The sequence below is a fragment of the Cygnus atratus genome, chromosome 29, assembly GCF_013377495.2.
Source record: "Cygnus atratus isolate AKBS03 ecotype Queensland, Australia chromosome 29, CAtr_DNAZoo_HiC_assembly, whole genome shotgun sequence".
Lineage (NCBI taxonomy): Eukaryota > Metazoa > Chordata > Aves > Anseriformes > Anatidae > Cygnus > Cygnus atratus.
Window position 1 is genome coordinate 856245 of NC_066390.1, and position 15001 is coordinate 871245.

The window sequence follows — 15001 nt, forward strand, 5'->3', positions numbered from 1 at the left end:
ACGGGGACATGGGGCATCTACCCTAGCAGGTCCACTAGTTGAAATAAAGCTAGGAAACGAAGAGAGAGGCTTGAATTTTTTGTTGGTTACGGGAGCTTCTTTCTCTGTGTTAATTAGTCAGTAAATGTAATAGGAGCTGGCCAACAGGAAAAGGCGTTTTTTTTTTGTTTTTTTCTTTTTTTGCAATGCTTGAAATTTAAATGGGAAAAATGATTAGAATTACAAACTGAGAAAAACAGTCAAGTTTGGTTCATGGTACTAGATTTAAAGGATGCCTTTTTCTGCCTTCCCGTGGTAGCTGAAAGTCAGAAACTCTTTGCCTTTGAATGGGAAAGTCCTAACAGAGGATGGAAAACTCAGCTTACGTGGACAGTGTTACCACAGGGGTTCAAGAATACCCCCACCATATTCAGGAACTGTGATCTTGAAGCTTGAAAGACCCCTTTGGGAAAAGGGGACATTGTTGCAACATGCAAATGATAGCTACTGAAGAAGAAAAGGAATGTGTATAATGGACTATTAGTTTATTATTTTTTTTCGGCACTAATACTGTGAACCCAGCCTCTTTCCTTAGTAACAGAGTTTCCAGATTATCCATTCATGATCGCATCAAGACCAGGGACGCGGTATACTCCAGCTGACCAGACTTAAAGGATACAGCCCTAGGAGATGTGGAGGATTGGTATATAGACGGCAGCAGCTTCGTCTGCCAGGGACTTCGCCTCACAGGATATGTGGTAACAAACATCAGCCCAAAAGGTGGAAATCATCGCCTTGATAAGAGCTTTTGAGCTGGCAAACATTTGGACAGATTTGAAACATGCCTTTGGTGTGGTGCATACACGTGGGGCAATTTGGAAGGAGAGAGGACTTCTATCTTCCTCAATTAAACATGCAGAAGAGATACTGAAATTACTCCAAGCGGTATACCTGCATACATCAAGCAGAAGATACTGATACTGAAAGGGGAAATAGCCTGGCTGATGCAGGAGCCAAAGGGGTGGCAGAACGGGCATCTGAGAGTCAAATTTTGGCACTAGTACTAGGAACAGAAAATCAGGCATTAACAAAAGCTTTAGAAAATGAAGTAGAATATTCTAAGATGTAAACGGAAAATGTAACCTACAGGTTTAATGTAAATAAATGATGGGAGAATTGTGACACCATATTAAATTGAATGGTATCTGGAGAACATAATAAAGCATGCTGGGGAGCTGAAGTAGCGTAAGAGTTTTTTAATGGAAAATGGATAGGGCCTGATTTGTACACCACAGTAAGACAGGTAACTCAGCAATGTGATCTTTGTCTGCAGACTAATCCCAAGAACACTCCCAAACCAAAAATGGGCCAAATTGGAAAAGGTAATGGGCCTGGACAACAATAGCAGATTGATTTCACTGAACTCCCAAGAAAAGGGGGGTACCGGTATTTATTGGTATTAACTGACACCTTTTCAGGACGGCCAGAAGCATTTCCAACCAGAACAGCCAAGGCTCGGGAGGTAACTAAGATATTACTACAAGAAATAATACCACGTTTTGGAGTTCCAGCAACTATATCCTCTGACCGGGGACCACACTTTATCTCAAGAGTGGTACAACAAACTAGCCGCCATTTGGCTATAGACTGACAACTTCATACTCCAATATTGCCCTCAGTCGAGTGGCCAAGTAGAAAAAATGAACCACTTAATCAAACAGCAAATTGTAAAATTGGGACAGGAAACAAATTTGGCCTGGCCTCAGTCTCTTCCTTCAGCCCTTTTGCGTATACGAACTAGACCAAGGGCAAAGGAAGGGCTAAGCCCCTTTGAAATCTTATATGGACCACCCTATGGAATACGAAGAGGGATATCCATGCAAGCTGGGGATGAAATTATGACCTCCCGTATGGTGGCCTTAGGTAAACAGCTTGATGAAATTGGAAAGCATGTGAGTGGGACTCGGGGTAGAGGGTTAGATGGACCAGTGCACAATATACAACCTGGAGATTATGTGTATGTAAAGTCTCTTGCAGAGAAGACCTTGAAACCACAGTGGGAAGGACCGTTCCAGGTCACAGCGATCAGAATCAAGGAGCAGAATGCCTGGACCTATCACAACAGAGTGAAAAAGGCACCCAAGATCCTCTGCTGGAAGGTTACATTTCGCACAGTCTTAATGGCATCATTGGTCAAGGAAACTGAACAGTGGGTGCACAATACCTATGTGAAACTCACCCGGGCAGTGAGTGATAGTTTCAACCTTTCTGACTGTTGGGTGTGCACAGTGCTGCCTAGAGGCAACCTAGAATTCCCCGTATGGGGCATACGCAGTATGAATTGGACACTGACCTTTGCGCACCCAAGAAATGGAACGTGTCCATTTGGCAAGGATGATCGTGAACATCTAGGGGAGAGACCCGAACTACTCCCACGCGAAAATGTTAACATATACAGCAGATGCTTAAACGATAAAACCCCATGTGTAGGTACAGGTCCACTCAGTTATTTAGCCCAGGAACCTGACAACTGTAGTATGGCAGAATATGTAGGAACTTTTAATCTTACTAAAATTAGAGATTATGGTGTAGGTGTCAACGAACTCAGGATCTCACGGTCTCAATTCTCTCACGCAAATCTGCAAGCTACAAAAAGGATCTTATTGGCTATGTGGAAATGGGCATGCTAGAAAAAGCTTACCCTTAAGCTGGAAGGGTCATTGTATTGGGGGCTATCTTAGTCCTCGAGGGGGTATATTCACTGAACCGACTCTGGGAATAGTCCAGACCTTATGGAGACAAACACGTACTGTTTCAAATAACCCCTTCATGATGAGACCCACGGGATTCCATAGTTTTGTAAGGTGGTCGATTCCACCCCTGGGAATAAGTGAATTAGAAAAAGCTGTCGTAAATATCTCAGCCACATTAGAAATTATTGAAAATGCCACAGCTGATGCTCTTTCGGAATTATGGGAAGAAATTTCCTCGCTACACAAAGTAATGCTTCAGAATAGGGTGGGATTAGATATACTTTTAGCCAAGGAGGGAGGATTGTGTACAGTCATAAACCAAACTTGCTGTGTATATGTTAACAAAAACAGATTGAGACTGACCTGGAGAAGATTTGGGAAAAGAATAAAATTTTGCATGCAGTAGCTCAGGATGATACATCCTGGGGATTTACAGACTTGGTAGAAAAATTAACTTCCTGGTTGCCAAACCTAACCTGGCCGAAACAGTTGTTTATCACAATAATCATGGTTGTGGTTTTGTCCATGGTTCTTTGCGTAGTGATCCGATGTACCTTATGGTGTTTTAAGAGTACAGGAAACTCCTACAGTGAGTGGAAAAAGAACCAACTCAGACGGAAACTGGAGTCTAACAGATATTTTGAAAGAGTGTTAGATAGAGAAACACTATATTGAAAGTAGAAATAGTAAAAGAATTTACTAACTTTTTAGAAAAGGGGGGGACTGAGAGGGGGAGTTAGGAGAATCTTATCAAGTAGAGATAGAGCGCTGACAGCATTAAACTAGGATGCTACTTAGTGTCTTTGCTAACTATGGTGCGTTGTGCAAATTAACTAAAGCAAGAAGCCTTGGGCCCCTTACCAAGGTCAGTCTCCTAATAAGAGTGTGAGCCTATCTTAAGAAACTGGTAGAAACTGGTCCTGCAGATGGACAAGAGCCAAGGAGCAACTGAGTCTGTGCAAAGACAAGAGGTCAGCTAGCGGTGACGAGGAAGAGTCATCAATCTTCATCCCCGCGACCCCCGACGACCACCACCAGAACACACTGTGCAAGCACAGATGGGAGGAGTTTATGGCAATGACTCCTTGGAACTAATTTTAATATGAAGCGGGGACGGGTTATGAATATGTATAGGCGTATTGTGAAACTTCATGCATATGTAACTCTTGACTGCATATAACCAAGGCAAGTTGCCCCATCAGGTGCGCACGACTTTGGCGGGACTACTAAAAATGTGCACATGTGCACAGTCCTAATAAAATGTGGACTTTATCTGATAACATTCCCTAAGGAATTCCAAATCCTGGTATTATCTCTTTTAACAGAGCTTTTACTACTTTTATTGCCTTACTGGTACGACACGGAAAAGCCCCAGGACAACCTGTATATGTGTCCACAAGGACTACAAAAACTTTAGGCCCCCCCTCCTTTTCTTGGCAATTCAGTAAAGTCTATTTGCCAGTACTTTCCAGGTTCCTGCCCCCAGTAGTTTTCCAAACTGAATGACATTCTGTGTTTTTGGTTAATTCCTACAACATATTTCACACCTCTCTGTGACTGGCCTAATAGTCTCTACCATATTCCTGCTAATAACTGACCTCTGTAAGTGCTTTAGCAAATTTTCTATTTCCCCAGTGCACAGCATTGTGTTCTTCTTTCACTATTCATAAGAGAATAGGGTGTAACTGCCCATCCATTCTCCCATTTTTCCACTTTTAAAGTTTTAATTTTTAAAGTTTTAATTAATCTTAAATCTTGCTTTTTCTGCAGCCCATTTTGCGGCTAAATCAGCCAGCTTATTTCCTCTTTCTTGGGTGGTTCACCACTATTGGTAAGCTTTGCAATGCCTATTAGCTACGGCAACAGGGATTTGTATACTTTCAAGTAAACTCAAAATTTCTTATTTATGCTTTATCTCTGTCTCTTGTGCAGACAGTAGTCCCCTCTCTTTCCAAATGTAGTCCCCTCTCTTTCCAAATGGCTCCATGCTCATGGACTACTCCAAAGGTGTATTTTGAACCATTCCAGATGTTTACGTATTTGTCTTTGCTTAACTACAAAGCTCAAGTGAGAGCAATTAATTCGGCCTTCTGGGCAGATGTGCTGGCAGGCAATGTTTGAGCTTCCACTACTGTCTCAATAGTAGTGACTGCATATCCAGATACTCTTTTTCATTCCTTCGTAAAACTGCTACCATCCATATACAATTCCCAATCTGGGTGTTGCCAAGGGGAGTCCTTCAGGTAGGGTCTACTTGAATAGACCTCCTCAATTGTTTTTCTTCATGTAAACTTGGTCTATTAGTCCAATACTATAGTTACCGTGTCCGGAACATAAACAGTTATTTTCTGTCCCATGGTGAACCTCCAGGCCTCTTGTATTAACAATATTGTAGCAGCCACTGCTCTCAAGCATCCAGGCTATCCCTGACTTACTGGATCCAATTGTTTGGAAAAGTATGATGCTGCTTGCTTATATTACCCCAAGCACTGTGTCAGGAAACCGAGGGCTGCAGCCTGCCTTTCACAGGTGAAAGCAGATTCTGACTTCCATTGGTCCACCGAAGGGAGCCCTTGGATAACTTCAACAATTCATATAAAGGTTTCATCATCAGTCCCTAATTAGGAATCCACATGCGGCACCATCCCACCATTCCCAGGAAAGTTCTTAATTCATGAACACTTTGGGGTTCTGGGAGTTGGCAAATATCTTCCTTCTGAGAGAGGGAGTTAGGAGAATCTTATCAAGTAGAGACAGAGCGCTGACAGCATTAAACTAGGATGCTACTTAGTGTCTTTGCTAACTATGGTGCGTTGTGCAAATTAACTAAAGCAAGAAGCCTTGGGCCCCTTACCAAGGTCAGTCTCCTAATAAGAGAGTGAGCCTATCTTAAGAAACTGGTAGAAACTGGTCCTGCAGATGGACGAGGCAAGGAGCAACTGAGTCTGTGCAAAGACAAGAGGTCAACTAGCGGTGACGAGGAAGAGTCACCAACCTTCATCCCCACGACCCCCAGCGATCACCACCAGAATACACTGTGCAAGCACAAATGGGAGGAGTTTATGGCAATGACTCCTTGGAACTAATTTTAATATGAAGCGGGGACGGGTTATGACTATGCATTGTGAAACGTCATGCATATGTAACTCTTTACTGCATATAACCATGGCGAATTGCTGCGTCAGGTGCACATGATTTTGGTGGGACTACCCCCCCGCCCCATGCTGCCCAGTGCTGAATAAACATACCTACTTTACAGTCTTACTGATTGTGGAGTCCATTTTCTACAAGTCACTTCCTTTCAGTACTTAACTATCTCTGACCCTTTAAAACTTCAAAACCTAAATGCCTTAGAATTTCTTGTGCAATTTCTCCCCTGGGAGAATTGCAGATGTAGAATATGCTGCATTAAGATCAGAAAAGGAGGTGCTAAAAAAATCACTGGAATTTGAAAAGGAAAACCAAGAGAAACTAGAGACAGAAAATAGGTAACTTCAAATGCTATTGGCCTCAGCTGAAAGGTGAGAAAAACAAGGAAAGGGAAAACTAGAACTGTTACTAAACCAGATGCCATCCTCCATTGACTTGCTGAAAACGGACTGAAATATGTTGTAGGAATTAACCAAAAATACAGAATATCATTCAATTTGGAAAACTACTGGTGGGGACATGGGAGTTGAAATAGTGAGGGGAAAGGGGGACATATGGGAGTGGGGGCACATGCGAGTGAAAATGGGGGGCACGCTGGGGGGCACGGGGGATTCTCTTCTCAGGGAGCCTGTTGGTTGGCTGCACGACGGCGGTGTTGTAGCGCAGGTTTGTGCTTTTGTTCCAAAGGGCAAAGTGACAGCGGAGCCCAGCAGAGCCTTCTCTTTGAGGCCCCTGAAGCTCTCCTGCAGGCAGCCAGGAGGGGACAGCTCACCCGAGGCCACACCTGAGGAGAAACGAGGTGCTTGTGGCAGAGCTGGGTGAACGATGGCGGCAGCAGGCATGGTGGGCCTGCAGCAGGCTTCCAGAAGCAGCGATGATGTGAAATCCGTCACAGCTGGCACAGACCGCTGCCCCGAGCACACCTGGGCCGTTGGTCCAAAGGGGAACCTGGGTTCTGAAAGAGCCAGGGCTTTCCAAGCAGCTCGCAGCAGGGAGCAGAAGCTTCACAAGTTACAGGCTGAGCAGCCTTTCCACAAGCCAGGTAAAGCAGAGTCATGGTCACCATTGTGACCAAGAATGAAGGAAAAAGGATGCTCCAAACCGAGGTGTGGAGCTGGCCACGCAGTGCTCTCACCCCTAGAGATTCACCGGCGCATGCACGCGCAGAGCTGACATCCCTTGGAGAACACTCATGCTGCTTGCTCACTTGACTTGCTCTTCATTACCACTCGCACACATGCAGGCAACCCCCCATCTGCTCAAGGTGCTGGCTGCCCCTTAACTTTCCCACAGCTGCTCCTCCCCTAAACATTGTGTCAGCCCTTTAGGATCCCACACGGCTTTTCCATTGCGTCCCACGAGGCGTCCCACCACTGGGCAGCCAGCTCCCCCCACAGTCAGAAGGGTGACCCGAGGGCCCACGGCGATGGGTTCCATGCCTGGGCAGTGGGGCTGGTGGCTCTGCTGGGACAGCCCCAGGAGGGACTGGGACAAGGTGCCCATTCTGCTGGAGTCCTTGGTTTGGGTTCCCGCTGCCATGGTGCCTTCCTGTGCCCCACTGGACTTGTGTGGGTGGGCCTTTGCTGGGCGGATGGCCCCTGCGATGGGCCTGGCAGGAGCCCGGCAGGGACTCGTCTGGGCTCCCCCTGACGCTGCCGTCCCTCTGAGCTCCTCGGTGGGTGAGCGTAGGAGCTCCCACCACACCATCCAGACCCTTCCCCATCATTCCCAGCCCCCTGGCGACTTTTTCAGTTGGGATCCAGCCACCCCTCTAGACCCTGCCTGGTCATACCATCCCCACCACGGTGGGTGCCTGGGATGGACTCAACCTTCCCCACAGCAGCCCATACAGCACTATGCTCTGTACTTGTAGCTAGAACTGACTTGATATTGCACCAATGTGTTTTGTCTACCGCTGAGCCGTGCTGGCACAGCATCAGGCCTCCCACAGCGCCCTCCCTCTGCCACCCCCCAGCCCCAAATCCAGTCGGCTGGCTGTGGGCAAGAGGTGGGGAGGGGGCATTGCCAGGGCAGCTGACCCAAAAAGACCAAAGGGATAGTCCATACGGCGATGTCACACTCAGCAATAGAAGCTGTGGAAGGGGAGGGAGAAGGGGGAAGACACAAGGGACACAGATTCCTTGGTCAAGACCTTTATTTATTCCTCCGTTTCTTCTTTCTTCTCCTGCTGCAAAACCTCACTTCATCATCGCTATCCTGCAGGAGATCACGTAGCTCTGGAGGCACAGTTGTCACCACGTCGTCCTCTGAAACTTCTTCTACCAAATTAGAGGGGACAAATCCTCTTGTGCCATCCATCAGCTCTCCCACAAACCAGCCGTCTTCATCCATGTCTCCATAGACATAAATGAATTCTCCCACAGTCAGAGGAAGCTCTTCTTCGGGGTGCTCATTAGGACCCTCAAAAGGATCGTAGCTATATCGAGCTAAAAATTTTCGAAGTTTTAGCGATTCTTGTCCCGAGGACTGCAGGATGAAGGACACATCCTCTGCTCCTGATTCTCCGTTCCCACCCACAGGGCCCTCTTCACGGTTGCAAAGGTCATGGGACTGCTCTGCATAGGCCTGTGCTGTGGGAGAAGATGTCACCTGTGGTAGTCCTGAACCGATACGGTTGGATTTTTTTCTTTTTTCTTGCTCAAGTTGCTGAGAGAGCAGCTCACATTGTTGACTTTGGTGCTGATGCTGTTTCTCTAATTCTCTCAGCTGCGCTTGAGACACTTGCGCGTCTTCCTCATGTGTCCTCCTTTGCTCTGCCCAAGCCCTCTGCAAATGCTCAACTTCCTCTTTTTTCGTCTGCAGCAGTCGCTTTGTTTCCTCGAGGTCGTTCTCCTGTTGTTGCCTTCATTCTGCCAGTTGTCTCATGGCTTTCAGTTCACAACCCAGATCTTTCAGTCGCGTTTGAAGATGTTTGGCCTCTCTCATGGCAGAACTTTGCTGCTCTGTCACTTGCACGAGTTCCCCCTTCAGAGCAGTGTTGTCAGATCGAACCTCCTCTATCCGCTCCTTCTGCCCACGGAGCTGAGAATTTTCTTCTGCGCGTCTGGCATTTTCATTTATCATCTCTGTTAGACGCACTTTCAGCTCCTCGTACCCTTTCTGCAGTCTTGAGCGTTCCTGATCCAGGTTCTTGTGAGGCCTAAGTTTTTTCCCAGCCTCGGTTTCCAGTTGCCCTCTCTGCTGCTGGTCGACCTGCTCTGTCTTTGCAGCAGTCTTTCCAGATTTCAAGGCGATCTCTTTCAGTTGCCTGTCTTCTTCTTGCAGGTGCTTGGTAAGGAGGCCTAGCATATTAGTCTTCAGTTGCCTGTCTTCTTCTTGCAGGTGCTTGGTAAGGAGGCCTAGCATATTAGTCTTCTGCTGGAGCCTCTCCACCTCCTCCCTCAGTTCCAGAGACCTTTTCTTCCTCAGAAGGCGGGTCTCCTCTTGAAGGACACTGCATTGCCTCTGCAGGTCCTCCAGGGCATGCTGCAGATGAGCTTTCTCCTCCAGCAGCTGGCTCTCTCCACTGCCAGGTGGACAGGCCTCTTGTTGCGCTGCGACCTGAACAGCCACGTCTGTGACCGCCCGCCCGCAGCTCTTCCCTTCTCCCTGGAGGTGAGCGTCTTTTAAGCTGGAGTGGGTTGTCTGCTGCCCTCCTCCACCAGCAGCACCAGATGCACCGGGGCGCTTCGAAGAGCAGGTCCCGGTGGTCCCTGTGCCCAGGCGAGTCTGCAGGCGGTGCCAGGCTGCAGCCCTGTCTTCGCTGTGGGAGGCAGGCGGCCGCCCCTCAGCCTGCTCCAGGATGTACTGCTGGAAGAGTTTTCTCTGCAGTTCCAGTTCATTTTGCAGGTTTAGGATGTGGGCGGTCTGCTTGCTGTCCTTCCGCCACTGGAGCTGCCTGTGGACCTCCTGCAGCTTGCTGCGGGCCTCGCTGCTGCTGCTGCAGCCGTGCTTCACCAGCTCCTCGGCCAGCTCCTGCTGCAGCTCCCGCGCCTGGCGGATGGCGTCGTCCCGCTGCTGCTGGAGCAACTCCTGTGCCTGGCGCCACCTGGCCTCCTTCTCACGCAGCAGCTGACGGATCTCTGTTGCCCGCTGCTTCTGGCTCAGCTCCCACAGCTGCTGCAGCTCCCGTGCCCGTTGCTGCTCCCATTTGGAGCGTAGCTTCTCAGCCAGAAGCTGCCGCTCCTGCTCTGCTGTCTTCTTCATCTCACAGATTTCATCAGCAAAGCGGCGGTGCAGCTCCTGGGAGCGGAGATGCTCGGCCTCCAGCTGGGCCTGCAGCGCCTCCAGTTCCTTCATGTGCTCCTCCTGCTGCACAGGCCTGCTGGGGGGTCGCGCTGGGCCCCGACGGGATGAGGGGTGACTGTACGCCACGGGCCCCTGGCCCACACCACCCCGGATCATGGCTTAAGGATTGAGAATGATGAACGGTCACCAAATGCCCCCCAGCGCTCATCTGCGTGCGGAGGGAGCCGAGCCGCGGCGGGACGCGCCCAGCCAGCGAGGCCCTGACGGCGCCGCCGGGCCCAGCCTTGGGCCGCGCTCCCGGTCCCGGTCCGCCGAGGATCGCGGCCAGCGCCGCCGGGTCTGCCTGGAACGGGGGCGTCCCGCGGGGCTCCGTGGCGCGGGGCTCCGTGGCGCGGGGCTCCCCGCCGCCGGGGGGGGCCGCGAGACGCCATGGGGGCTCCGCACCCTGCGCCCGGCCCTGCCGGGACCCGTCTACGGGCCCCGCGCCGCCCGCCGCCGGTTTCCAAACCGACGGCGGCGGGGATTGGTCCCCGCGCGGCGCGGGGCCGGCCAATAGGAGGCTTCCCGACGCCGGCGACGCTGTCGGGATTGGTCGGCGCCGCTCAAGCACCGCCCCTATCAGCCGCCCGGCAAGGAGTGGCCGACCACAGAGAGGAGGCGGCGGGCAGAGCGCCCCCTGGGGACTGTGGGATAGCGGCGGACGCGGGACGGGCCCCGGCCGCGGTCCCGCTCCCGGCCCCCGGTGCCGCCCCCGACAGCGCCGCCCCCGGGCTCCAGCCTTTATTTGCCGCTCAGGCGCGAACGGGGACGGCGGGGGGTAGTACCTGCCCCTCCCCCCCCCCGGGCTTTCCCGTCCTCCCCCCCCCCGGGCCGTGACTTGGCTCCCGCAGAGCCGCCATGCACGGGGCAGCGCTGAATAACGGGCCCGGGCCCCCTTCCAGCCCCCCCTCCCCCTCCCCGGGTCTCGGCACGGGGGAGGGCTCAGCCCCCAGCCCAGGCGCTGTGCAGACAGCCCAGCACCATGTAACCCACTCACAGCAGGCGCAGCCCCCAACCCACCCAAGGTGCCCCCCGCCAGCCAGCATCCCCCCCTCCAGGACAGCCCCCACCACACAGGAAGCCCCCCCCAGTATCGTCAGCTGGGGGTCCTGCCCGGGTGAGCGTGAAGCAGAGTGTGTTGGGACAATAAGCGAGAGGCAGGATGATGCAGATTGGGCTTTTAATGAGCAGCTCGCGGTGCAGCTGGCAGAACAGACAAGGCACTGGTACTGCCCCTCCTCCTCGCCCTCCACGCTGTCAGCCCCCACCTCCTCGCAATCCTGCTCCAGGGCAGCTGACTTGCGGAAAACGGACTCCACAATCAGTAAGATTGTAAAGTATCACAGAATCACAGAATCATCTAGGTTGGAAGAGACCTCCAAGATCACCGAGTCCAACCTCTGACCTAACACTAACAAGCCCTCCACTAAACCATATCGCTAAGCTCTGCATCTAAACGTCTTTTAAAGACCTCCAGGGATGGTGACTCAGCCACTTCCCTGGGCAGCCCGTTCCAATGCCTAACAGCCCTTTCGGTAAATAAGTTCTTCTTAATACCCAACCTAAACCTCCCCTGGCGCAACTTTAGCCCATTCCCCCTTGTCCGGTCCCCAGGCACATGGGAGAATAGACCAACCCCCACCTCGCTACAGCCTCCTTTAACGTACTTATAGAGCGCGATACGGTCGCCCCTGAGCCTCCTCTTTTCCAGGCTGAACAAGCCCAGCTCCCTCAGCCGCTCCTCGTAAGACTTGTTCTCCAGACCCCTCACCAGCTTCGTTGCCCTTCTCTGGACGTTTATTCGGAACTGGGCAGCACGGGGGGTTGTCTCAACAAAGTCGTGAGTCGTGCTCTCACGACGCGGCAACTTGCCATGGTTATATGCAATAAAGAGTTACATATGCATGAAGTTTCACAATAAGCCTCTACATATGCATAACCTGTCCCCGCTGTATATTAAAATTAGATCCAAGAAGTCATTTCCACAAGCTCCTACCATCTGTGCTTGCGCAGTGTCTCCTGGTAGTGGTCGCCAGGGGTTGTGGGGATGAAGGTTGGTGATTCTTCCTCATCACCGCTAGTTGACCTCTTGTCTTTGCGCAGACTCAGTTGCTCCTTGGCTCTTGTCCAAACTGCAGGACCAATTTCTGCCAGTTTCTTAAGATTAGCTCATGTTCTTATCAGGAACTAAACGTGGTAAGGGGCTTCTTGCTTCAGGTAATTTGCACGATGCAAAATGGATAGCAAAGACATTCAGCAGCATCCACTAGTTTAATACTGTCAGCACCCTATCTCTATTTGCTAAGATTCTCTGAACTCCCTCTCTCAGCAGCCATGTCCTCCCGCGCCTCCAAGAACACCCCCTCCTCCATGCCCTCGCCCACGTACCAGTGCACAAAGGCACGCTTGGCGTACATTAGGTCGAACTTGTGGTCCAGGCGGGCCCAGGCCTCAGCGATGGCCGTGGTGTTGCTCAGCATGCAGATGGCGTGCTGCACCTTGGCCAGGTCCCCCCCGGGCACCACCGTGGGAGGCAGGAAATTGATGCCCACTTTGAAACCAGTCGGGCACCAGTCCACAAACTGGATGGTGCGCTTGGTCTTGATGGTGGCGATGGCGGCGTTGACGTCCTTGGGCACCACGTCCCCGTGGTACAGCAGGCAGCACACCATGTACTTGCCGTGCCGCAGGTCGCACTTCACCATCTGGTTGGCCAGCTCAAAGCAGGCATTGGTGATAGCCACCGAAAGCTGCTCGTGGTAAGCCTTCTTGGCAGAGATGACGGTAGTATAAGTGGCCAGGGGGAAGTGGATGTAGGGGTACGGCACCAGGTTGGCCTGCAGTTCTGTCAAGTCAACATTCAAGGCCCCATCGAAGCACAGGGAGGCCGTGATGGAGGACACGATCTGGCCTATGAACCTGTTGAGGTTGGTGTAGGTGGGCCTCTCGACGTCCAGGTTCCTGTGGCAGATGTCGTAGATGGCCTCGTTGTCCACCATGAAAGCGCAGTCGGAGTGCTCTAGCATGGTGTGGCTGGTGAGGATGGAGTTGTAGCGCTCCACCACGGCCGTGGAGACCTGCGGGGCCAGGCAGCTATCAGCCCCCACCTCCTCATAATCCTTCTCTAGGGTGGCCATGTCCTCCCGCGCCTCTGAGAACCCCCCCTCCTCCATGCCCTCGTCTTTATCTCAACCCATGAGTTCTCACACTTTTACCTTTCTGATTCTCTCTTCCATTCCACCTGGGTAGAGTGAGCGTTCCTCCCGGGCTATACAACCCTGCTTCCACTTCCTGTACATTTCCCTCTTTTCCCTCAGTTTAAGCTGTAGGTCCTTGTTCAGCCATGCCGGTCACCCGCCTCCTCTGCATGATTTCTTCTGCTGAGGGAAGGAGAGCTCTTGTGCTCTCAGAAGGGTGTCCTTAAAGAGCTGCCAGCTCTGTTCCGTGCCTGTGCCCTTAAGGACAGTTTCCCAGGGGATCCCAGCCAGTAATTCCTTGAGCAGCCAGAAGTTTGCTCTCCTGAAGTTCAGGGTCCTGACTCTATGGGTTTTTGCCAAACCCATATTCCTCAAGATCACAAACTCTACCAGGGCATGGTCGCTACAGCCCAGGCAGTCTCCAATCTTAACCTCTCTAATGCTCTCTTCCACATTGCTGAGCACCAGGTCTCATAAGGCTTCACCTTGGGTCAGTCCGTCTATTACCTGGACCAGGAATTTATCCTCAACAGACTCCAGGAATCTCCTGGATTGTCTGGAACCCACCGTGCCGCTATCCCAGCAGACATCTGGGTGGTTGAAATCCCCCATCAGGACAAGAGCTTGTGAGCGCAACAGTTCTTGAAGCTGAAGCAAGAGGGCCTCGTCAACAGACGCTCCCTGACCAGGTGGCCTATAGCAGACCCCAACCACTGGATGCCCTTTACCGGACCGATCCTTGATTTTCCCTGATTCCCTGATTTTCACCCACAAGCTCTCAGCCTGGTCATGGCTGTTTCTCAGGCACAGCTCTTCACAATCTATCCACTTCCTAACATAGAGGGCAACTCCTCCTCCCTTCGTTCCTCACCTATTCCGTCTGAACAGTTCGTAGCCATCAACAGCCACACTCCAGTCATGTTAATCATCCCACCAGGTTTCCGTGATGGCAACTGCATTGAAGTTTCCTACTAGCACGGTGGCCTCCAGCTCCTCCTGTTTGTTACCCATGCTGCATGCATTAGTGTAAAAAAAAAAAACTGATGTTTTTAGAAACAGAATCATAGAATGCTTTGGGTTGGAGGGGACCTTAATGACCACTGAGGTCCAACTCCCCTGCCATGGGGACAGGGCAGGGACACCTTCCACTAGACCAGGTTGCTCCAAGCCCCATCCAACCAGGCCTTGAACAGGCCCCCAGGGATGGGGCATCCACAGCTTCTCTGGGCAACCTATCCCACTGCCCCACCACCCTCCAAGTAAAGTATTTCTTCCTAGTATCTAATGTAAACCTACCCTCTTTTAGCTTAAAACCATTAGCCCTTGTCCTATCACTACACTCCCTGATAGAGTCCCTCCCCATCTTTTCTGTAGGCCTATTTTAGGTACTGGAAGGCTGCTGTAGGGGCTCCCCGGAGCCTTCTCCATGCTGAATCACCCCAGCTCTGTGACTGCCCCACCCCAGGTGCAGGACCTTGCACTTGGCCTTGTTGAACTTCCTGAGATTTGCATGGGCTCACCTTTCAAGCCCATCAAAGTCCCTTTGCACGCTGGGCGTGCACTCAATCCCACTGTCGCTGACAAAGATGTTAAATACCACTGGTCAATATGCAGATCCCTGAGGAATGCCACTCG

At 51.4% G+C, this 15001-nt stretch overlaps 2 protein-coding genes across 2 annotated transcripts; both read right to left on the reverse strand.

The window, feature by feature from the left end:
- Window positions 1-8036: 8036 nt before the first annotated feature.
- Window positions 8037-10286, reverse strand: LOC118260190 (RIMS-binding protein 3A-like). Its single transcript, XM_035570278.2, has 2 exons — window positions 8786-10286; window positions 8037-8473 (listed from the first exon to the last, which is right to left on the reverse strand). Exons 1-2 carry the CDS (start codon window positions 10284-10286, stop codon window positions 8037-8039), a joined length of 1938 nt encoding a protein of 645 aa, XP_035426171.2.
- Window positions 10287-11265: 979 nt separating this feature from the next.
- Window positions 11266-13249, reverse strand: LOC118260189 (tubulin alpha-1 chain-like). The gene is made up of 3 exons (XM_050715983.1): window positions 12505-13249; window positions 11400-11466; window positions 11266-11278 (listed from the first exon to the last, which is right to left on the reverse strand). Exons 1-3 carry the CDS (start codon window positions 13193-13195, stop codon window positions 11266-11268), a joined length of 771 nt encoding a protein of 256 aa, XP_050571940.1. The 5' UTR covers window positions 13196-13249.
- Window positions 13250-15001: the final 1752 nt, after the last annotated feature.